The 22,225-nt window shown below is 29.2% G+C and overlaps 2 protein-coding genes across 2 annotated transcripts in view; one reads left to right on the forward strand and one right to left on the reverse strand.

The window, feature by feature from the left end:
- LOC136986743 (ecdysone-induced protein 74EF-like) overlaps positions 1-17,447 on the reverse strand; it is a 35,842-nt gene extending 18,395 nt beyond the window's left edge. Inside the window, exons 1-4 of the mRNA XM_067284347.1 lie at positions 17,360-17,447; positions 10,183-10,274; positions 9,921-10,012; positions 3,677-4,106 (exon numbers count right to left, since the gene is read on the reverse strand). Of these exons, the coding sequence (XP_067140448.1) occupies positions 3,677-4,106; positions 9,921-9,992 (502 nt within the window). The 5' untranslated portion in view covers positions 9,993-10,012; positions 10,183-10,274; positions 17,360-17,447. The remainder of the gene's footprint in view (positions 1-3,676; positions 4,107-9,920; positions 10,013-10,182; positions 10,275-17,359) is intronic.
- The window catches only part of Lsm11 (U6 snRNA-associated Sm-like protein LSm11), a 37,069-nt gene continuing 26,671 nt past the window's right edge, over positions 11,828-22,225 (forward strand). The window contains exon 1 of the mRNA XM_067284352.1: positions 11,828-12,030. Coding sequence (XP_067140453.1) covers positions 11,851-12,030 — 180 coding nt within the window. The 5' untranslated portion in view covers positions 11,828-11,850. The remainder of the gene's footprint in view (positions 12,031-22,225) is intronic.

Raw genomic sequence — 22,225 nt, forward strand, 5'->3', positions numbered from 1 at the left:
TTATAGTAAATGGTCGAAATGATCTTGCATCTGTTTTTGCGATAGTTTAATTCGACCGTAACAAATATTAAAAATCGAATCCGTTATCAAGATGGAAATAAATTCTGACATTGAAAAGACCATTTCTAACGCTTGTCCTTGACGTGGACATCCGCAAACTTTACTGACGTCACGGGGATAATTGCTGGAAAATATTTTTTTTGCGTCGTCACTCTCTCTCTAAAGCTCGAAATAACAGGTGGTGATTTGACTATTATCTTTCGCATACTTTCTTCGAGAAAAAGTTACGAAAAGTGAAAAGAAAAAGTTAGCTACAAATAAAATACAATAAAATTCTATATTTTATAAATGAATAATCATCAAAACTACTAATAATAATACGTGTAAATACTTGATATTTTGCTGCATATATGGACAGAAATACTGTACATTTTCAATTTTTGCTTGTATGTGTGTATGTATTTTTTTTTTTTTTTTAATCAATAAAATGTAGAAATTCATTGTTGACTGAATTTTGGATTTTAATACATGATCTAGATTTAGTGTTTATATTTTTAAAATTTATTTTTTGTTTAAATTAGTTTTAGAAATAATAACAAAACTGTGTTTACGCCGCTCGATTCATTTTAGTGTCAATGGCGTAATTTAGATCCGTTTTTATAAATGCAAAATATTTAAAATATCTCAATGATTGGAATAACCGGAACTATCGAGAATGAGTCTCGAATTTACAAAGAATGTTTTCTAATTCAAAATAGAGTTATTTTGAACTGTTTAAAATTCCTCGAATCACGGTCGTTCCGACGCGACAGTTCCGGTTCCTCGATCGTTGAGAGATTTCCGTTTTCGAAGTTTTCCAGCACCTGCCACGTGATACGAAAGGCTATCACCCAAATAATAGTTAACCGTCATTACAAATGATAAATTCTCATTAAGGTTAGGAGTCTCGAGATATCTGCACCTGCTTGGTGCAAAATACCCTTAATAAGAGAAAAAACACCCATGTTTGGCTTCAATAAACAAAGACAATTGAAAAAATCGCTTTCGTTCAAAGAATGGCATTTAATAGGTTGTCAATTAATTTATAATTGCAAAACGTGCAGCATAACTTTAATTCATGGTCATAGCCCGAGGTCAATATGGGGCCCCTTGGTGAAGATCTCACAGATGTACCAATAATTACAAAGCTGATTAACAGAAGCTGATTACAGAAGGTCCGAAATGCCCTTATTATAATTGGAAAAAACACGTTCTTATTTTTTCTAACGTTACAAAATAATAAATTACAAGTCAAAAGTGTTATTTATCAAATAAAAATTATCAGTTTTTACTTTTTTACATGTAAAAGAAATAAAAGACAATAAAGAAAGTCAATTCATGAAATTTTCTTAGAAACGAAAAAAAATGTTGACATACTTTTCCTTATATAAAGGAAATTATAGATGTTAAAGACATATTTTCGTTGTAATACAGAACTAATAGGAGAAGCAGGTGCTCCTTTTCACCTGTATACCGTTAAAACATGATTCATCTACCTTGAACTTGATCAAAAAAGGTCAATGATTTCTTTCATCCGTTTACATATCAGAGGTTCAAAATACCTTATTGATCCTCTATTTTTGTTTGCTCATACTGTGCATTAATTATATTCTAGTTATTGATATCCGCCATGTAGCAAATTTATTCTATGACATCATGTACCTGCGGAAACTAAGTATCCGGCGGTGCCACGTATCCTGTCTCGGGTCCACTATTTCAAGGTCAGAGGTGGGGGATATCCCTCCGTATCCACGATGGAAGTGTACTGACCCTTTCTAAGAAATGCCGAGTTAAATTTTCCATGCATCATTCAAAATTATTTCATTTTATTTTTATTATTATTTTTTAAACTTTAATCTATCAATTATAAATGTACGATGGAAAAGAGAGGATTTTTTTCTCAATTTTATTACACGTATCCTTATTGAACTTGAATCGGAATTAAGGTCAAATAATATTTAAATAAGGCGATTTTTTGCCATCGCGGTTCGGTCGATTTTTTACTAGAACGAGTTTTTATCGATGTGCATCAAATTTATTATCCGAAAATTTCACAATTTAAACATAAAATTACCGCTAAAAAAATGTACGTTCCGGTTTTCTTGTTAGCATAGTTATTTTATTAGTTACACGGAGGATATTTCCTAGAACGGACCGTCTCCTCTCATGAATGCCAATGTAATCTAAGTATATTAATCACGCAGGTATCTAAGCATTGTTAGTGACGTGTAATTTTTCCTAGAAATAAATTTATTTTTAAATAATAATATCTATATAAATGAACATTATATAAATCTATAACGGAGACTATAGATTAAATTAATATATTCATTTATATTTTATAAACGAGTCTATATATGCAAACTTTCGTGTCCAACTAAAATTAATGTCCTTTATTCCAATCATTTTAAAAGAATCCGTTGTTTTCTATAAAGAAAACTTGAAAATTACAAGGAAGTAAGGATTTTGCAATGTTATTAATCAATAAGAGTTACTTTTCCTTATATATTTTTCCTCGCTGCTCTTCGATTAATGGACTAAGTATAACCTAATGGATTCGAACCCGGTTTCAACCTCATTTCACATTTAGATACTCCTTTATCATCTTTTCTAAACATTGTAAAATTAATTAATTCACTAAAATCACTTCATAACTTTTTGTAACGAGCGTCAAATCGAATATACAAATAATAAACAATAAAGATGTTTCTTTTATTGATATATAAATGTAATCAGCATTTGTTTTTGTTGATCTTTCATCAATAGTGAACCATAGTTTGGAAGAATGATTTAGTATGTTATTTTTGCATTAAAGATTAATATTATAAAATTTCTCAATAGTTAAAAAGTTGCAAGATTAATAAAATAATTTACTTTCTGTATATTTTAAGCACGCATCAAGAACAAAGAAGATATTTTGATCTTCTCAATAATTACGACACAGCAGACAAACATCTGACTAAACTCTGTCAGTACAGCACGCATCTGGTGTAGTGGTTGCCAGATGTGAATGAACTCCTCCAGACGTAAAATATGCGTAGTGCCATCTAGTGTTTCGCGGCCTAACTAACTTTACTTGTCATAATAATAATTACATACAGTATATAAAATAAAATAAAATTTCATACGTATATATATTTAAATTATTTAAATATACGTAATACAAAAAATAACATCTGTTATATGTTTCATTAAATTTTACTATCGAACGACAAATTACGCTATAAATTCAATTATTTTGTTATAAAAATGATAATAATTATAAAAACATGTATTATATTATTTAATAGGCGAATAAAATTAATAGTTATTAAATTTATTAATATATTTTGTATTTTTTTATATTTGAACGGTAACACCATCTGTCGGTTATATATAAAATTAACGTTAGACTTTTTAAATTCTTTTATAGCGCCATCTAACGGTGAAATGTATTACGTTATTACGTATTTAACAAAATAAATATATGTACTGTACGTAATACACATGAAGTAAATAAATTTTTATAATAAATAAAAAAATTTCGTTTTAATTATATATCTATTACTAAACTTTAAATTCATTTCATAACTTTAGTTTTAATTTCAAATCTGCGATGATAAAAGAAAAATGAGAGGAAATAAAAGAGAATAATTACCACTTCTTCCAGAATCGGACGATACAGACTCCTGAAGACACGTATCTGATGAAGATGTCATCACCTGACAAGATTTTGTAGACGGAACAAATGATAATGAGGCACATGATGTAGAAGGAGACTCTGTTGAAGTAGATGACGAAGGCAAATTGGATTCTGTTTTCAGAAGTCCATCGATTACGTTACTTCTTTTCTTTTTCCTTTTGTGGCAAAACGATTCCAAATCGGTTAGTAGAGGAAGAGATTCATTTTCGTCCATTTTTGCTACAAAATCGGCGAATAAATTATCGAATTCGAATGTTGTTTCGTTAAGTTGTTTTAGAATCTCTTCGTCGTTCGGGATTTCCGGGGCTAGAACTTGAAGATCTGTTGCAGACAATTCTGTCAAAACATCCTGAGGTTGTTCCAATATGATGTTTGGACCACTATCCTGAATTTAAGATAAAAATACCCAAAGTTTAAAAATTTTTAAATACACGTAGTATTATCGAGTAAATATATGTTAATTTTCGTTTGTTTAATATAGATAACTATTAAAAGAAATAGTAATTATAATTTTCAAAACTATTAGAGATTGTTCCAAGAATATCTTCAAATAGTAAAATGTCAGTAAGATAAGGCTGTGGAGACTAAATACCTGGAATAAAATTCAATTTGAATCCTTAGATTCGAATTTCTCGCGTTGCAATACGAACGAGTTGAGAGTATCGCATGTACGAACTCGTTTAGTGAATGATCTCACTGGACAAGTCTGCACCATATAACATCCTTCACACATTTATATTGGAATTATTTACCCCCTGATTAAGATAAGCATCCGAACACAATTTTATCATGGCTAGTTCGAGTGGGAGTAATGGCGCACTTTGATGGTTCTTGTGCCAAAGAACTCCAACCAACCAACCATCGAGTGGGAGTAAATTGCCGAGAGCTTTATGGGGCCTGGGGGTAGAACAGATCTCTTTCGCTCTTTAGCAGAGCGTCCCGTTTGTCACTATTTTTCCTTTTGAACAAATGAAATATGAAGATTGCTAACTAATAAAAAGCAGTCTTAAACAATTCTATTTTTTGTTAGTAAAACTAAGTACCCCTAAGTTTTCACCGGACTAGGGAAAAATTTCCAGTTTTCCCTCTTGATAGGCCTGAGTGCAATAGACGTTTCCTATTTCTTGCAATGCAGAAAGAACATCTATTGCAGATTTGATACACTGATAGACTCTGATACCTATTACAGATCTGTTATACTGAGAAGCGGGATAATCGGTATATAACCAATATAATCTAAAATGTTTTCAATGTTAACATAAAACAATATTGGAAATAAAAAATAAGAAGCGGTATATTATTAATATAATAATAAAGTCAATTATTTTACTATTGTAACGGCACTTTATTAATATGTCAATAGTGTAACTGTATTTTATATTGCAGATGAGTAACATTTCTAGGGATGGGTTGCCCAGCTATGTCGGGTCTAGGGATTGCAATCCAGCAGTGTTTTCAATCCAGCTGGATTTTTGCTGGACCAAAATCCTTCCAGCTGGATCCAGCACGGATCCGGCGCGAATGTATTTTTGGTGCAATAAAGTGTTATCTGTCTATCTATCTATCCAGCAATTTATGTTTTTTTTTTTTTTAAAGAAATAAAACATTTATTTTAAAATACTTAAGAAGCTTTTATTATTTAAACTGGTCACTATAAATCTTAAACATTCAGGTAGTAAACTTAACTTTGGTTCCATTTAACACTTTAAATGTGTAGTTAGATTATAATTATAATGTAATTTTTAAGTTAAATAATAGCAAACGTAATTCTATTAATTAATTTATATTAATATATTATATTATAATAATGTAAGGACAGATAATCAGTGGCTAAATGGCTATCAGTCTTACTAGTTTTCTTATATAGATTCTACATATTAGTCTGTAGTTATTTATAAGTATATAAAAACTATGTACTGGAAGTAGAATAAGTTAAATAAACTACATCTTTATCAATCTAGCAAAATTTAATAAAATAATAACGTTTTCAATCGTTTTTAACGATCTTCCTCAGTTACAAAAAAAATAGATAAATATAGAACATAAAGTGTGTTTGGAATAAATATAAAAATTAACGGAAAACGCCCAAGCGGACAAAATATAGATAAATAAACAAAATAAATAGCGAAAAGGAAAAAATATAAGATATAACGACGAAACCAGCATTGTTTGTTAATAACATTAATTAATGTAAAAGGATCTCCACGCGGTAAACAATGAGTCTGCATATCTATGGTTTATACAACCAGTTGCCATGTGTTCCTTGCACAATTAACGACGAATAAGCAAACGGTCAAACATCTCAAGATGTTTGACCGTTTGCTTATTCGTCCTTAATTGCCGCTTGATCCCATTGGACGTTGACATCCTTCTGTCTAGTCTCTTGCGTATGATGCCAGCGCAGTGTTGTCAAGGTTCTTGCTGATTGTATATTTGTGCTCCTTAAGCCTTTGTTTTAAACTGCGCATCGTTGCACCCACATAAACAAGCTTGGAATTGAAACGTTGGTTGTGTAAAGGCACCGAATATATACCCGTTGTTGAATTCCGATTCTCTTTCTTTTTATCGTTTCTTAAAAGTTTGAAAACAGTGGGATTACGTCGGTATACAATGCGAAAATTATTAGACCTGACAGTACATCTATGTATCTTGTTTAAAAATGGGATGTAATTAAAGCACTATTCTTTTTATAATTATTCCGAACATATTTTATGTTCTATAGTTAATGCTGTGCTTTTTTTAACTGAGGAAGATCGTTAAAAGCGATTGAATACGTTATTATTTTATTAAATTTTGCTGGATTGATAAAAGTATAGTTTATTTATAAGTAATTTAATTATTAGTGTTAGTAAAGTAGTGAGTAAGTAATTAGTAGCAGTCTAGTAGTTAGCAAAGCGGCAACGCCAACAACGTAGACTTTTGCGCCATTATTTAAAAAGTTAATTGAGTATTTGCGGATCCGCAGCGCTGGATGAGGGATCCAGCAATTGCAATCTTTAGTTGGGTCTCATTCCTCACCTCCTGGCTGCCTCATTATAACCTGATCGAAAAAAAATTCCAGATAGACAGATTTCGACATATAGAGGTTCCTACACAATAAACAGGAATAGGTTTGATTGTAGGGTATGGTTATTTAATTAATATAACAGCAAGTACAGTACATACCTGTATTAGGTGTAAATAAAATATTTTTAACATACCTTAACAGAAATACTATATCAATAAATTCTGATGATTGACTTTGTTCAACCAATAAGATGCAAGCCAAACTCGTGATTAATCAGAGAAAAATAACGTTAATGCTACTATGTACTGTGTTGTAAGAAATGTTTCTCAACTACAATTTATGTTGTCAAAATGTGGTCGTTGAGCTTTGAATTTGCAATTGACACTTCAATCCGTAATTTGAGATAGAGGGATTTTGGGAGAAAATTATTTGAGATAAACATGGAAAATATAACGAATTTAGGCTGAAAATGCAGGGGAAAATGTAAATTTCGAAATACACATGTTTGAGATAGACAAATTCAACTGCATATCAAAATTTAGATTGTATTGTAGTAGTTCATAGTATTAAATATTACTTTTTCTTTGATATTATACTTTTACACATATATAATTTAATTTAGAATTACTACAATATTAATGTAATGTAAGAAGTTAATACAATAATAGAAACATTTCACAAGTAATAGAAACAGACATTACAAATTAACAGGAAAGATTTTGAAACAAAAAACAAATGATTACAGATAAATCCCAAAATAGGATTATAAAAATGAAAAGATAGCATTCAAAGATGTGCGCACGGTTGGTTCCAGTGATACCGTAACACCACTAAGTTTTTAGTAAATTTTATTTTTAAGGTAAAGATGGCCGCTTTGAGTTGAATCTATCTGACAAATTCTTTTTTGGCTATTTCAGTTTTATCTAACGAGCATTTTTACGTGAGAAGCGCTATAGCAAGTAAGTTAGGGAGTATAGGAATAATTATTTTACTAGGTATTATTATGGTGGCATCACAAAATATTTAGGCCACGCAAGTCATTGATAGCGTTTTAAACAAAAATTAAGGTTCGTTAAAATCAAATCTTGGCCGACGGTATTTACACTAAAATATATAAGTTTACTGAAGCTACAAAATTATCTTCGTGATTTTAATGAACTTTATTGGGAATATAGTATTGACATAATCGCCAGAGAATATTTTCTCTCGCGCAACCTCAAATAAAAGGTTATCTCCGTAATTGAAAATTGTTTTTGAAAGTCGCTGTGTTTGTAACAACGGAACCCGAAGACAATTTTGTAGCTTCAGTAAATTTTATTTATTTTTAAATAAAAGTTAACTTTTTAAGTGTATAAATATATAAAAACAATATGTTCCATTCATAATAGGAACTTCATAAAATTAAATCATTGGGAATATAAAATGCAAGCGAATACAATAATAGAAACTTCAAATATTTATATAAACACTACAAAATTTAAAGGCAGCGTTATTAATTTTCAATACAGTTTCCATGATTAAATAAATAATCAGTTCAATTTACAAACCAAAATTATTTTCTTAAACATATTCTTTAAAACCTATTTCAATTTTTAATTTAATTGTAGTTCAGAAATATATTTGAATTTTCATGAAATATTTAGTACTATTTATATCACTTCGTCTGTTAAATAAATAGATGCAATTGATTTGAAAATATTTAAATAACCTTAGACTGGTTGGATTTAATTTTTGTTAATGTTTTAAATTTCTATCGCTAACAATAGTTGCGTCAATAGAAACATGATTCTAAATAAAACGTAATCAGTTCAGATGGTTAACGATAATAATAAACGGATAAATTATGTATGAATGGTTTCTTCTCATTTAAAATGCATGTGAAAACATTAGTCCCACACAGAATACATTTGAATATTAAAAATATTACTTGTATCCCATAAAATAACTCCCTCTTATGTAAACATTCGAAGTTCGGGTAACATTAAAACCGAAATATATTCCATAGTTTCTATTGTTTTCGAACATGTAACATGTAATAACATTAAAAATTTATGAAGTTAAAACATACCAGTCGTCCCTTAATCTTATATGAAAGCACAATATTATTGAAAATTCTGATATTGTTAAAGAAAATCTAAGTAAACTCTCGATGTATATTTGTACAAGGAATATTCTCAATATTCAAACGTAATTTGTGTAGAAATAATCTTTTCACGTACATTTTAAAGGCGAGGAAAGCATTCATACATAATTTATCAATTTTTACCAATAATTTAAAAAATATATTTTGAACAAGCTATAATAATTGATACAAGGATTAGTTGTCATACGTTCGGGATTTTCCGAACCTATAAAATATTTTCTTTTCCCAAAGAACTCCTGAATGGATTTTGTGTTACAAAATATCTTCATTAAGCACATAGTTGGTGATATTTATTACTGCGAATTATTATGATAAATATAATCACAATAGTACTTACTTGCTAAACTTCCTATTTATTTTATATATTATTTTAGATTCGTCCGCAACTGTTCTTTCAATTTATAATTTATTTATATTGTCATTTTATGAACTACAAGCGTAGTTCATTGTAAAAATAATCTGATCATTTATCTTATTTAAAAAAATTGTTTTATACTTATAAAAAATTTGCTGGTGTCGCCGATAGTTCTGTAAAGTCATAAAAACTGTAAAAATTACTGTCATGCTGTACTTTTAAACAGACAGATAGCCTTAGTATTATAAATTTTAACAAGTGCCTGTATTTTAATATTTTGTAGTTAACACTTCTAGTGAAGATTTGGGTAACATGCACACAAACGTATGTTGGTACATAAATTAGATTGCCAATATTTATTGACCTTGATAAAACTTATGCATTACAGTATTTCATTTATTCAGCTAATTATATTTTTAATATTGCATCCCATTATAATATGTACTGTACATATGCATTTACTGTATACGTATATACGGAAGTATTTGTAAGTATTAATGCAGTATATATTATCCACAAAAAAAAAACAGTAAATATTTTTTCCAATTTTGACAATCTGATAATGTAAAACAGGAAAATACAGAAAGTACTTTAACATGTCTCTTATTGTATTTTAACTTTATCACCATTGTATTTTAAATTATATTTTTAAACCCAAATAAGATAAAATGAGAATTCGTAACAATCAACGTACCAACCACGATAAGTCGACCATTTTTCCTGTTGTGTCTTGACACCAGGGAGAATTATAATCACTTAAAGGCATTGTTATGGCGTCATTCGTTTCTGTAATAATTTTAATGAGAATATAAATCAAATATTTTAATAAAAGTGTATATTGAAATGAATAGTGTTTACTTTAAATAATCTAAAAGAACAGTTAGTGTAAAGTACAGTGTATTTATTAATAATTGAAAGAAGAATGTAGAAGAAAATTGGAATGTCTGAGGCCATACCTTAATTTGGACAGCAGTTGAGAGGAGTTGTAACAAATTAAACATACCGTATGTTTATCGACCATGGGTTCCTCCACATCCATTTACAGTAACTAAAAATTAAAAAAAAAAATATCAAATTTGTAATTTAATCAAAACTATCAATTTATTTTACATCATTCTTATATTATCTAAAACTATTATTCGTCTTCAAGAAAATATTAAATAAATTTACGTTTTTATAATATATTATCATATAGTTTTATTTTTAAATTCCTACTATTAGTTCACACTCTCCCTATATATATTTATATATCTTGTTCAAATTTTCAATCGTTAATAAAATACTTTTTATTCATCCACTCAAGTTCAAATACATTTTTTTAAACTTGTAGTGGATGACACTTGATGTTAATACAGTTTTTTTCAAATATTAATTCATTAATTAAATTTAATTAATTAATTTTAGTTTTATATGGGAGAAAGAATTTCTCTTATTTAAGATATCTAGCATATGTATATAAATATTTATATTAATTGTAATTATTTAATAAAAAATAACTAGAATAAATTTTTTTTTGTTGACCTAAGTAGGAATTGACTGTTAAATTTTTTTTTTATTACTTGTTTCTTTATTAAATTAATCTTAAGTCTGGCGAAAATTAATATTCCAAACATATACAACTTATTCAATTTAAAAAATAAAATTCCAGATCGATCGATTTTGTGAATACAATTTTAAAAAAACACCATCAATATTTAAAACAGACCGAAACAGAATCGATGTTATTGTTCTCCAACCAATCAAGTTTTCAATAAATTAAATCTTTTTGACAGAAATCCCTCCGTAACACTCCAATCTGAAATTTTAAATTTCCAAGTAATTTTAACGTGAGAAGTGAAGTTTGACGGCTAATGGTCCAGGAGGTTTAGGCGTTAGCCTAATACTATCGGGATACGGGTTCGAATCTCCAGAATTTTTTGGGAGTAAGCTGTCCAGAATATGTCGGGCCCCAACTTTCGCCACCCGTGGAATCCCCCACGAGTATGGAAAAAGGCTCTTTTAGTGCCCGTAGAGTAGACAAATTTTAAAATCATAATGGAATTTATAAAGATACTTTTTTTTTTTACTCTTTTCGCCCTGTGGGCATTAAGAGGGCTTCTCTAGTAAGAACATTATGGGTTCGGCCAAGTCCTCAATGAGGCGGCCGGGTAGCCAGGGACGGGGCCCGACATATCCGGACGAACCACCCACCGAAAAATTCTTTGGAATTTTTCGACCCGTCCGGATTCGATACCGGATCCTCCAGAAGCAGTAGGCTGCCACCTTGACCGCTCGACCTGTTATAAAGATAATAATAGTTTATTCTTTATAAATAATTGCGAAAAAATTTAATATTCGACTTTAGGAAATTATGCTCAGTACAGGAAATCTGCTAAATAAAAAATTTAAATCTTATATAATATCTCGTAGCATCATAAAAAACGATTTCGTAATTTATTACTGTCGGAATGTTTTCGTTAATATGTTTAATTAATATATGTTAAAAATGATAATAATCGTTTAAGTTATTAATTTTAGTATATTAATTATAATATAAAATTTCCAATATATAAATAGTAAATAATTTAGTAAATTACGGCAATCTAAATTTAGGAACGAAAACGCCGGCGCCGACCTCACAAAAAATGGCGGCAGAAGAGGTGGATTTGTTATCGTCTGACTTCGATCCGGAATTAGCACTAAGGTCAACAAATGTCGCGTTGCCTTTCCCCAATGCTAAAACATTTGATAATTTAGCGCAATACAGAAATTTTGCCATTGGAAAAATAAAATCAAAACCTAAATCGAAAACTGAGCAAATAACGGTAGGAACCTTTTATCCTGTTATTTATTTACCTACATTTTTATGGAAATGAAATTGGTCTGTGTGATTATCTGTCTTTTTTTCCCCCTTAACTCTTGTTGTTTACGATTAAATCTACACGCGGATTACTTGAATTTTCCTTTTTTTGTTTTATTTTTTCTTGCTGGAAAGTTACTAATCAACTTAAACCGAACGTGTTTTCAAATTATTTTTGTTGTATTTTAGTTTTTAATAAAAAGTTAATTGATGTTTTACAAATAATTCTCGTAAGAAACAAATGTAGTTGAAAAATAGTTTTTGTATATTTCTACCTTTTTAGTTGTTCAGCTGTAAACAGCAGAACGTATTGTATAAAGTGTTGCTTATTTAACATCTGGCGTTTTATAGGAAATCGATCAGGTTTTCAGAAATAGCTGTTGTTACTTATGATACGAACTTTTTTAAATGGCTAATGTAACTTTATAAAACAATATGGCCAAAATTACTAATTTAAGGAGCTTGATTTTGCAAAAACCCTTTACTTTTTGTGAGAAATTTGTGAAATAGCTTTGACAAACTATCTGTTTGTTCTGTTCGATTAATATCTTATATTTTTAATAGTGATTTAATTAAAAGAAGAAATATTAAACCAAAACAACCAATAATAAAGAAGAGAATTTAACAAATGTGTTTGTTGATAACATAAATTTATAGTGTTTAATCATAATTTACGTTTCAATGATTTCAGATATACAGGGTTTGCCAAAAAAAAATGTATACACACTTTAACAGCTGGTAGCTCAATTGCTGTATTTGTATTTCTATGTTAAACCCATTAGAATTAATAATGGAAGTCAGACTAAGCTTTGAAGAAAGGAAATTCATTCTAAAATGCAGTTGAAGTGCAAACACAGTTTAGGAGGTTATATTCAAATTAAATGGTACAATTAACCACCACAATTGCACCTACTGGGGTCCTGATAATCTGTATGTTACGGTGGAACATCATGTTAATTTACTGGGAGTTACGGTGTCGTGCGACTTATTGTCGAGAGGATTAATCGGACAGATCTTTTTTGATGTTACCGTGACTGGTCCTGTTTATTTGAACTTGCTACGACAGTCTGTAGTGCCAAGCATTAGAGAGGACTTTGAAGATGAGAAGTTTTATTTTTGGCAAGATGGCACACCCCCACACTATCATCGTGATGTTAGATCCTACCTTGATGAGATCTTGCCAAACAAAGGGGTTTTGTAGAATACCCTTTGCATTCACCAGACTTCACACCACTAGACTTTTTTTTATGGGGATACTTAAAAGACAAAGTCTACATTATGAAACCTGCAACAGTTGCTGAATTGAGAGCAGCCATTGAACAAGAATGAGTGCAAATACCAAATGAAATGTTTCGAGATTTTTGCAATTCCATTGCTTTGCGTTGTCAGTAGTGCCTGGACCAGAATGGATGTCAGTTTGAAAACAGGTGTTGACAAAACAATTAAATAATGTCTGTAGATTCTATTACATTTTGGAAATGAAATATATTTTAATAAACATTGATTTTATAATTGTTTAAAGTGTGTATACATTTTTTTAGGACACCTTGTATAAATGCAAACTGATAAACAACTAATGCTATAGAGTAATTGTAGGTACGGAATGTTGCCGGATAATTTAAGCAGATTTATTTAAAAACTTAAAACAAAAGTTATTAAAAAGTTTTGTTTTACGATAAGGTGGCTAATATCTACTTGTATGTTAGTGATACGCCAACACGTCGGCACTAGAATCTGAGGATTTGAGTATTGGCCAATTATGTGAATATGGTAAAACCTGTGTAAACCAGATTTGAATGGTACCAAATTAGTTATGATGTTTTGAACAGCTGTTAGTAGTTTTTGTGCTTAGTATTCAGATGCGATCCTTAGGAACTTACACAATAATAAACAAGCTAATTTGAATCCAAGAACTGATGTCTTGTTCTGCCATTGGAAATTCTAATTGCATCACAGTAATATGGAGACAAAGTTACTATATTCTGTGATATGACTTCTTAAGAAATTTTAATATTTTAATCAATCATTTATTCAATTTCTGCAATTATCAACATGTTAATCAGTTTATTCTTGAATACTCATTACTAGTTAATTATCGACTAATCTGTACATTGCAAATTGGCAGCACTGTGTTACTTTATTTCCATTGTTTTCAATATATTACATTCATTGTGTGTTCTTAAGAACTCATTTCAATTCTTGAAAGTTCTCAATTTTTAAAATTATTTGTTCTGCTCTTTAATATTAGTCTTCTAACAGACTAATTTATCAAGATGCATTCAGTAACTTTAACAGTGCTCCATACAAGCTAGACATAATTTGTAGAGATGGATCAAATATGGTGAAGGATATTTAGATCTCAGGCCACTCTGCTTTCTGCATTTGTTACAATTTATGTCAAATGACTGTAATTAACAATTGTAAAGGCAATATTAATTAGTATCAAAAAATTGTTTATTTGTGAAATTTCAATTATTTCAATAACTGCTAATTAAGAGAAATTCAAAAACAGCATTGAGTCCTGAATGTAAATTGATTCAGAGTGCATCAGAAAGGTAGAATAGCACATTTATGATGATAGAAAAGTAAAAAAAGAAATTTACAAAGCTTCTGGAAGAAAATTCATGAGTTTGGCATTAATAAAGTTCCTTTAGTGTTAGCACTAGCACAAATTCTTTATTGAAGGCTTCAAATTTTGTAAATTTGAAGCCATCAATAAAGAATGCTAACTAAATTATAATTAAATTTATTTAAAAAAACCTGAAATACATTTTAGCAAAATAAATTTTTTAGTTGTGTTTTATAATAGACGATGAAAACTAAAAAGGTGTAAAATTGGTATGATAAACCCTTAATAGTAAAAAATATTAATTTCTATTTTATTACAGTAATTTACCCTATTATAACAATAATAGGGTAAAAAGCTTTAAAATTAAATTATACAAAATAACAGTATATATTTTGACTACTAGGAGAGCCACTTTAGTCAATTTTGATCAATTCATGTTATTCAGCATTAAAATTTGCCTTGAAAGTGTGTTTTATACCTTAATTTATGGTAATTTATTAAGTAAAATAAGCATTAGTTCTAATTTTAACTACTAGGAGGACCATCTAGCAATTTTAAACCAAATTATTACATTCTTCATAAAAAGTTAAATCTTGTATACCACTTCAGAACCCTCTAAATAATTTCTCTTAATTTCCATAGTGGAGAGTGAAAAACATTTTCAAAAATACTGTATATGTATAAATTATGTTGTGCTGTATTCAAGGATGGTTCAACTTCTGTCTGAAATGCACGTAAATGCACACATTGTCCCACAAAAATTACACATTTTAAACTTTAAGGAAAAATCTTGTAAAATCGACAACATAGTTTGTTCATGTAAAGCCGGACAATCAGAAACCTTTTTTGCTAATTCCTAACAGTCGAATCCACTCTCCATCGAATCCACACTTATGAGTTTCTCCAAATTCTGATTTCTGAATAATCATGTTTTCACACAGGAATGGATTAAAACTTATATCAGGCTCCCGTGTGGTTTTGGAATTTCAATTTGGAATTCAATTCAAAAGCTTTGCTTTTCCTATTGCTATTCATCTTTACTCCTGACAATACACAAGAATGATTCCAATGACCCAGATAAAATACTTTTGTTTTAAACACCAGAGGGTGAGCATCCAGTAAAAACTTTGAATACACGGTTCATAAAAATTATTGTAAAATTGCAAAGAATCCTTTGCTCATGCATATAGGATGACCTAGGATTTTGAAGCAGTGAAAAATGGATATAAACCTTGTCTTATATGCAAGTAAATACGGTATTTTTAATTATTGAATTTTATTTTCAAAATTCATGTTTAATTTGCACAAAATAAATATTGAATTAAAAATTGATAATTATGAAACCAATCAACTTAGAAAAGTGGTTTGGTTTTATTTGATTATGGCAACCTGACACATGGGCAATCTACTGAGCGGGAATGCCTCCCAAGAGGTCTTTTATGGGAACTGGCTCCTATTTAGGTGTTACTAACAAGAAGAAAACTTGGAAAACTCCATGTAGCCAGCCAGTTAGTAAGGCACAAACCCACGACCAACTACCAGTGCTCAGTGGTTTTATCCACTCAGTCACTGGTGGGCACTTAGAAAATTATTTCAAGTTTTATAGAACTCTCAATTATTTTTTAAAGTAATTCTTACAGATGAAAACTATAAATTCAAACAATTAGTAGCAAATTATTTCAATTAAGAAATTAGTCAGTCTATTTTTAAAATGCTGGCCCAAAAGACAAATTTCAAAAAAGAAAAATATTTAAATTTAATTTTATTACATCTAAAAGTATTCTTACAGTAACCAGGTAATAATTACATTTTTGATTTTATAACTAATTCATCTGATATTTTAAAAAAGTTAAAATTACCTGATAATAAGGATTAAGTTTATTGAAACAGATTTATTTAACTTTTCCTAAGATATTTTATTTTTGTTTTTATGTATTTTATAATTCTGCAATTATCTGGTCAATGTTATTAAATCTAACTAAGAAATCTCGATACTTAAAAGACTAAAATTTATAAATATAGATTTTTATTTACAATTGTAAATACAGTAGAATCTTGTTTTAACAGATTGCAGAATACTAGATTTTTTCCTGTCCTGCCAAATCAATGTAATTTTAACTCCTTTTAGTGGATAAGTTAGCAGTCTGATAGAATTGAGAGGAGCCACATGGTAAACATTTTGATTCTAGTCCAAGTGTAGTGCCGAAATTTAGTGAGGCCATTGAGTCTTTCCAAATCATGAAGAACTTCCTCATGAGTTTAAGCATAAGTGAACAGGCTGTATATAACATCAGTAATATTAAACAGTTTTTGTAATAAATGAGCAGAAAAGTTGCATCAAAACAAACCATGATGGATGAGTTTTTTAACAAATTGTGAAGTCAAGTAAAATGCTAATGAGCACACACAATTTACCTCCTTTTGAGTTTACAGTATATACAGCTTCTATCAGCTTTGTCCTACACATGTATGGCTTAATATATAATACGATCTTGTAAGATCTTTCAATAGAATAAAAATCTCAAGAGACTGAATAATTGCAAGTACTGGTATTTCTTATATGCAGGGAGTTAAACAGAAATTTTTTTGAATAATGGATATTTTCCTGAATTTATGGGAAACCTGTTCATGATATAATGGATTTTTGGAACAATAGATGATTTTCGGTGGCCAGAGTGATCCATTAAAATGAGATTCTACTGCATTATTATTTTTTCCTGCTTACCTGTCGACGAATCCGTTGTATATCAAGAAATTTATTATTTGCAGATAACAAATGTACCAATTGAAGTCAAAACATCACTGGAACAAAGTCTTTTTCTTCATCAGTTTCATTGGAGATCATTTTGACTCCTCTAAATGTAAATAGAAATCTAAAAATACCTTGTAGAATTGATTATATCTAAATCTTTATATTTAATAACAACAATAATAATAATATCTTTTTTCTCTGATAAAAAATTAAATTGCTATTTTCTTTTTAAAGTATATTTTGATAAATTATATTACATTTTCTGGTTAATTTTCTTTCATCATGTTCATTTCAGATGTTCTATGAAAACTAATTATGATTATGATTACTATATGCTATGATTAAATAAATAAATAAATGATTTTAATAAATAATTTTATATGATTTTAATTGTAAATAAAACAGTTTTCTTATAATAACTTATTTTTGTTCATATATTGAATTGAGCAATTTTTTTTTCTCAAAAAGTATACCAATGAATCTAAATGCCGTCTGACTTTAAAATTTAAAGTTCAGTTTCAAAAAATTTTGAAATTGAACTTTTGAAAATTTGAAATTTACACATCTAAATATTTATTAAGCAGTTTTTTTAATGTTATTTAATTCCTAACATATTAAACAATAACCAAATTGCTGGATTTAAACATATATCTTTTCACATCATTCATATTTATTATAAATAAATCTTAAAACTAATCTCTAATTGGTTTTAAATTTACAATTTATTCTAATTTCTCCAATAAAGTAGAAAAGTAAATTTGTAAACAGGTGCTTTATATTAAAGTAATGATTTTTTTGGAAAAAAACAAATTGTCTTGTAAGTCAAAATATTGTCACATTTGGATAATTATTTCAATTTCATTTTAAAAATTTATTTCAATTTAATAAAGCTGAATAATAATTAAATAATAAATAATTTATATAACATTTTAGTACAAATAATAATTATAACCACAGAAGCTCTACATAATCCAATCAACTAATCAGGAATTGTTTTAATGGAGGAGTAGTTATATAGAAATCTAGGAAGCATTGTTTATCAAAGAGCCAATACAGCCCTATCTCAAGAAGCTTATGATGATAAAGTTAATATCTTTTGGAAAAAATCAAATTTTGGGAAGTTTAATGAAAACCTCAATATGGCAGAAATGATATGAACATATGATAATATCTTGGGGTGTAATGTAATCAGCATTAAGGACTTGAAACAATTTCTTTTGTATGGAAATTACTCATTCACAAACTTAAAAATTTTTATTAGTTACTTAGGATATTTCTTCTAAGAATAATTTACAATAATTTTTATGTTAACGAATATTTATCTTATTTAATATGATTGTAGTTCATTCTTTGTAATAATAAATTATTAAATATAGTTACTATGACAACAATTGCTATTGATTTAAGGCTTGAAAGCACTGTCTTGATGATTAGTGCAGACTTGTAAGCATTTGCAAGCTTTCTAATGTAATAATAATAATAATAATAATAGCTCCAAGCATTTCATGATTAATTTAATAATGTTTATACTTGTATAATGAAAAATAATACATATTGATAATTTCGGATTGTTGGATGATTAAAGTATAAGCTTACCACTCCAGAGGGGGCTTGGGATTAAATCTAGGTATGAGCATTCCAGGAATTTTTATGGGTGTTTTGTCCTGGATATGTTGGACACTGTCCCTCACCTGCTGTCTGTCTCATTGTGAGTTTGGAAAAAGACCCTTAGTGTCTACAAGATGGGAAAAAAAAGACAATTGTGCATGAATTATACAACTTCTGGCCTGGGATTATACATGTTGATGGTATATAAATTGATAATTTTGAATGAGTTGCATGCAAGATCTCTCTCATGTGCAAAAGTAATTCCTTTAAGGTCTATCAGTAAACTAGGAAAGGTGCAGGTTGTACTGCATAGCACCAAAATTGCCACTTGGTGGCGATATTTTTATTAAATTGGCAATAAAAATCCTAGTCCACTTATTTTGACATTCAGTGTGATATTGAATCACAAAGCACCCTTCATGAAAAACAGCAGAATGTCAAGCTCCTGTGTGATGGGAGACCCGTGTACCATATACCTAGTGATTTCATGACGTCAAGTGGCAAGTTCAGACAGTTTTTGTGCAATGCCGTCCAGTGTTTCCATATTGGGGAATTTTTATCAACTGACAGAAAATTTGGGGAATTTTTTGGGGTGTCTTTCGTTTCACTATGATCTTTTTTTCAGTAGACTAAAACAAAAATTTTGACACAACATAACATGTTAAACACTGTTTAAGCATTGTGATCAAATGTGTTATTTAGAATTATTTATTCAAAAATGATTCCTATTCCTAATAAGGAGAGGGCCAAACATTTAGGTCTTTGATTCAAATGAAACATGATGAGCACATAGCCTCAAACACAAACAGCTCCTCTTCCAAGTAATAGGACCTACTTCTCAAGTGTTTCCAAAAAGCAGGTCTCTGAAAATTGAGTGTTTAGCTTAGGGAATGTGAAACTTCCAAACACTTAGTTTGGAAATTTCACATTCCCTAAGCTAAACACTCTCTGAGTGGCAATAGCCAAGTAGATAAGATGCTAGGTTTAGGTTTGTTTGGTTGTGGCAATGTGACACATGGGCAATCTACCAAGGGGAATGCCTATTGGGAAGTATTTTAAGAGAAACTGGCCCCTATTTAGGTGTTATAAATGTGAAGAATACCCAGGAAACTTCATGTGGCCAGCCTGTTGGTGAGGCATAAACCAGTGTTCAATGGTCTTATACATTTGGCACAATAAGACACTAGATACCAGACCTTTAGAATTTAGTTTAGTTTTTTTTTTTCATGTGTGTAACATTATTATTTGATTATTTTACTGCATCATTAGCATTATTACTACTACTATTATTTGTTGCATTTAAAGTTTATAAAATGATATTAAAAATTGTGACATCATTTCCTGTTTAGCAAAAAGAAATCCCTTTAGTTAAATAAAACTTTTAATTCTTCACATTTATTTTCATATAGTTTCCATACTATGTTCTCACAAGCAAATAAGCTTCAGACATTACTGCACATGGATGAAAAAGACAAGTGATATGAAAATAGGGTAGTATAGTTGCTGTGTTTTATTTTTTACTTTCCTGGCTGTTGTATATAACAAAGGGAAAATATGGCACTCAGTCAAAAAATGACTCCCCCAAGAATTTTACATTTTTGGACATCTTGAAATGTCAAGTAAAGCAAAAAAAATTCAGGGGTAATATCTCTGTATGGATGAGTGTTTGTGTGTGGGGGGCATTATTTTGTTCACCTTCTTTGAAGCTTGAACTCTTGTGCTTTTTGTCAAAAATCTCTGAAATTCTGCAAGGATGTTTGTGTATTAGGGGAATTGATGCTATTAAATTTTGATGATCAAAGGTCGAGGGGGTGGGGAGATAATGGGGGTTGTGTTTATCTCCAATAGGATTGGAGTTAATAATGATCTTACTTGTTAGGATTTACAGTTTCTTGTAAAACCCATTTCTACCTTCAAAATTAAGCTTTTTGCCATTTTATAACAGTTATAATATTTTATTAAAAAATCTTTTTATATTTTTAACAGATGACACCACCAAAACTTTAAATGTTGCCGGGAAAGTTGAGCAACTTGTTGCTGGTTTTTCTGCCCTGTATAGAATCAAAAATCTTGTAGAATTGAAATAAAAGAAAATTGTAAAATGTTGATAAAATGTATTTTGTGGTGTGAAATAGCAATTAAATATTTAATTTTAAATATTCAAAAAGAATTTTGTGCCCAGTTGGTATATACTTCTTTCAGATAGTCTTACATCTTTCATTCTTGTCTTATTTTCTCTACATGTTCAGTCAGTATATTTATGGCAGAAGTCTTTTTGAATTATATTTCTGGGATAGAACAATTTGGATATGCAAAATTTCTCAATAATGCAGAATCTTTATAGTAGTTTATTTTTTAAATAAATAATAGAACAATCCAAATGTTGGATATGTAATTAGTTACTCTATAAGTGAACTTAAAATCTTGGAGATGGAGAATAACTCTAAAAAGAATTCTCTTTTAATAAATAATAACTTCTAGTAAAATAGAATATTCTGGAGTTTTTAATTTAGTTTTGTGTTAGCTATAATTTGAAGTTTTTTAAACTATGTTAAATTTAGCATAATGTATTAATTTAATTTTTCCTTAATTATCCAAGCACTTGTAAATAGATCTTTTTCGGACTTATCACACACTATAAGAACTCACTCAGGGACTGATGAACATTAAGTATTTATTTGTAACCATGGTATGCATTTCGGGCAGACAAGCAGTTTTTCTTCAGCCCATATAATCACTGTTTATGTTCACTCTATCTATAATCAATGTCAATTTCTCAACCTCTTCAACAGTGGATGAAGGCAAGCTTGTCTGCTTGAAATGTGCTGGTTACAAATAAATATGTAATGTTCACCAGTCTGTGATGAGTTCTTGATAGTGTGTGATAAGTCCTAAAAAGAGCTATTTATAGTGCTAGATAATTAATTAATAACAGTAGGACAAAAAGCATAATATTAATTCAGTTTTTCCTATTTACTGTTTATGGCAGATACTAGTTTGCAAATTGCATTATATGTTGCTTATGAAGTGGATTTGCAAGTGCAAAGAAACATTTTAATGTTACCATTTAATTTTCTTCAACTAATGTTTAATATTTTAATCAATAATTAAGATTCAAAAATGAATTATATAAAAATAGGGTTTTATATTTTCTATAATACAGTAAAAAAATTTAAAACTTTATAAAATTTAACAATAAAGTTCTATGTATACTCAATCCTTGAGAGATCA

Source organism: Centruroides vittatus, unplaced genomic scaffold (genome assembly GCF_030686945.1).
Source record: "Centruroides vittatus isolate TY-2023 unplaced genomic scaffold, ASM3068694v2 scaffold_1167, whole genome shotgun sequence".
Lineage (NCBI taxonomy): Eukaryota > Metazoa > Arthropoda > Arachnida > Scorpiones > Buthidae > Centruroides > Centruroides vittatus.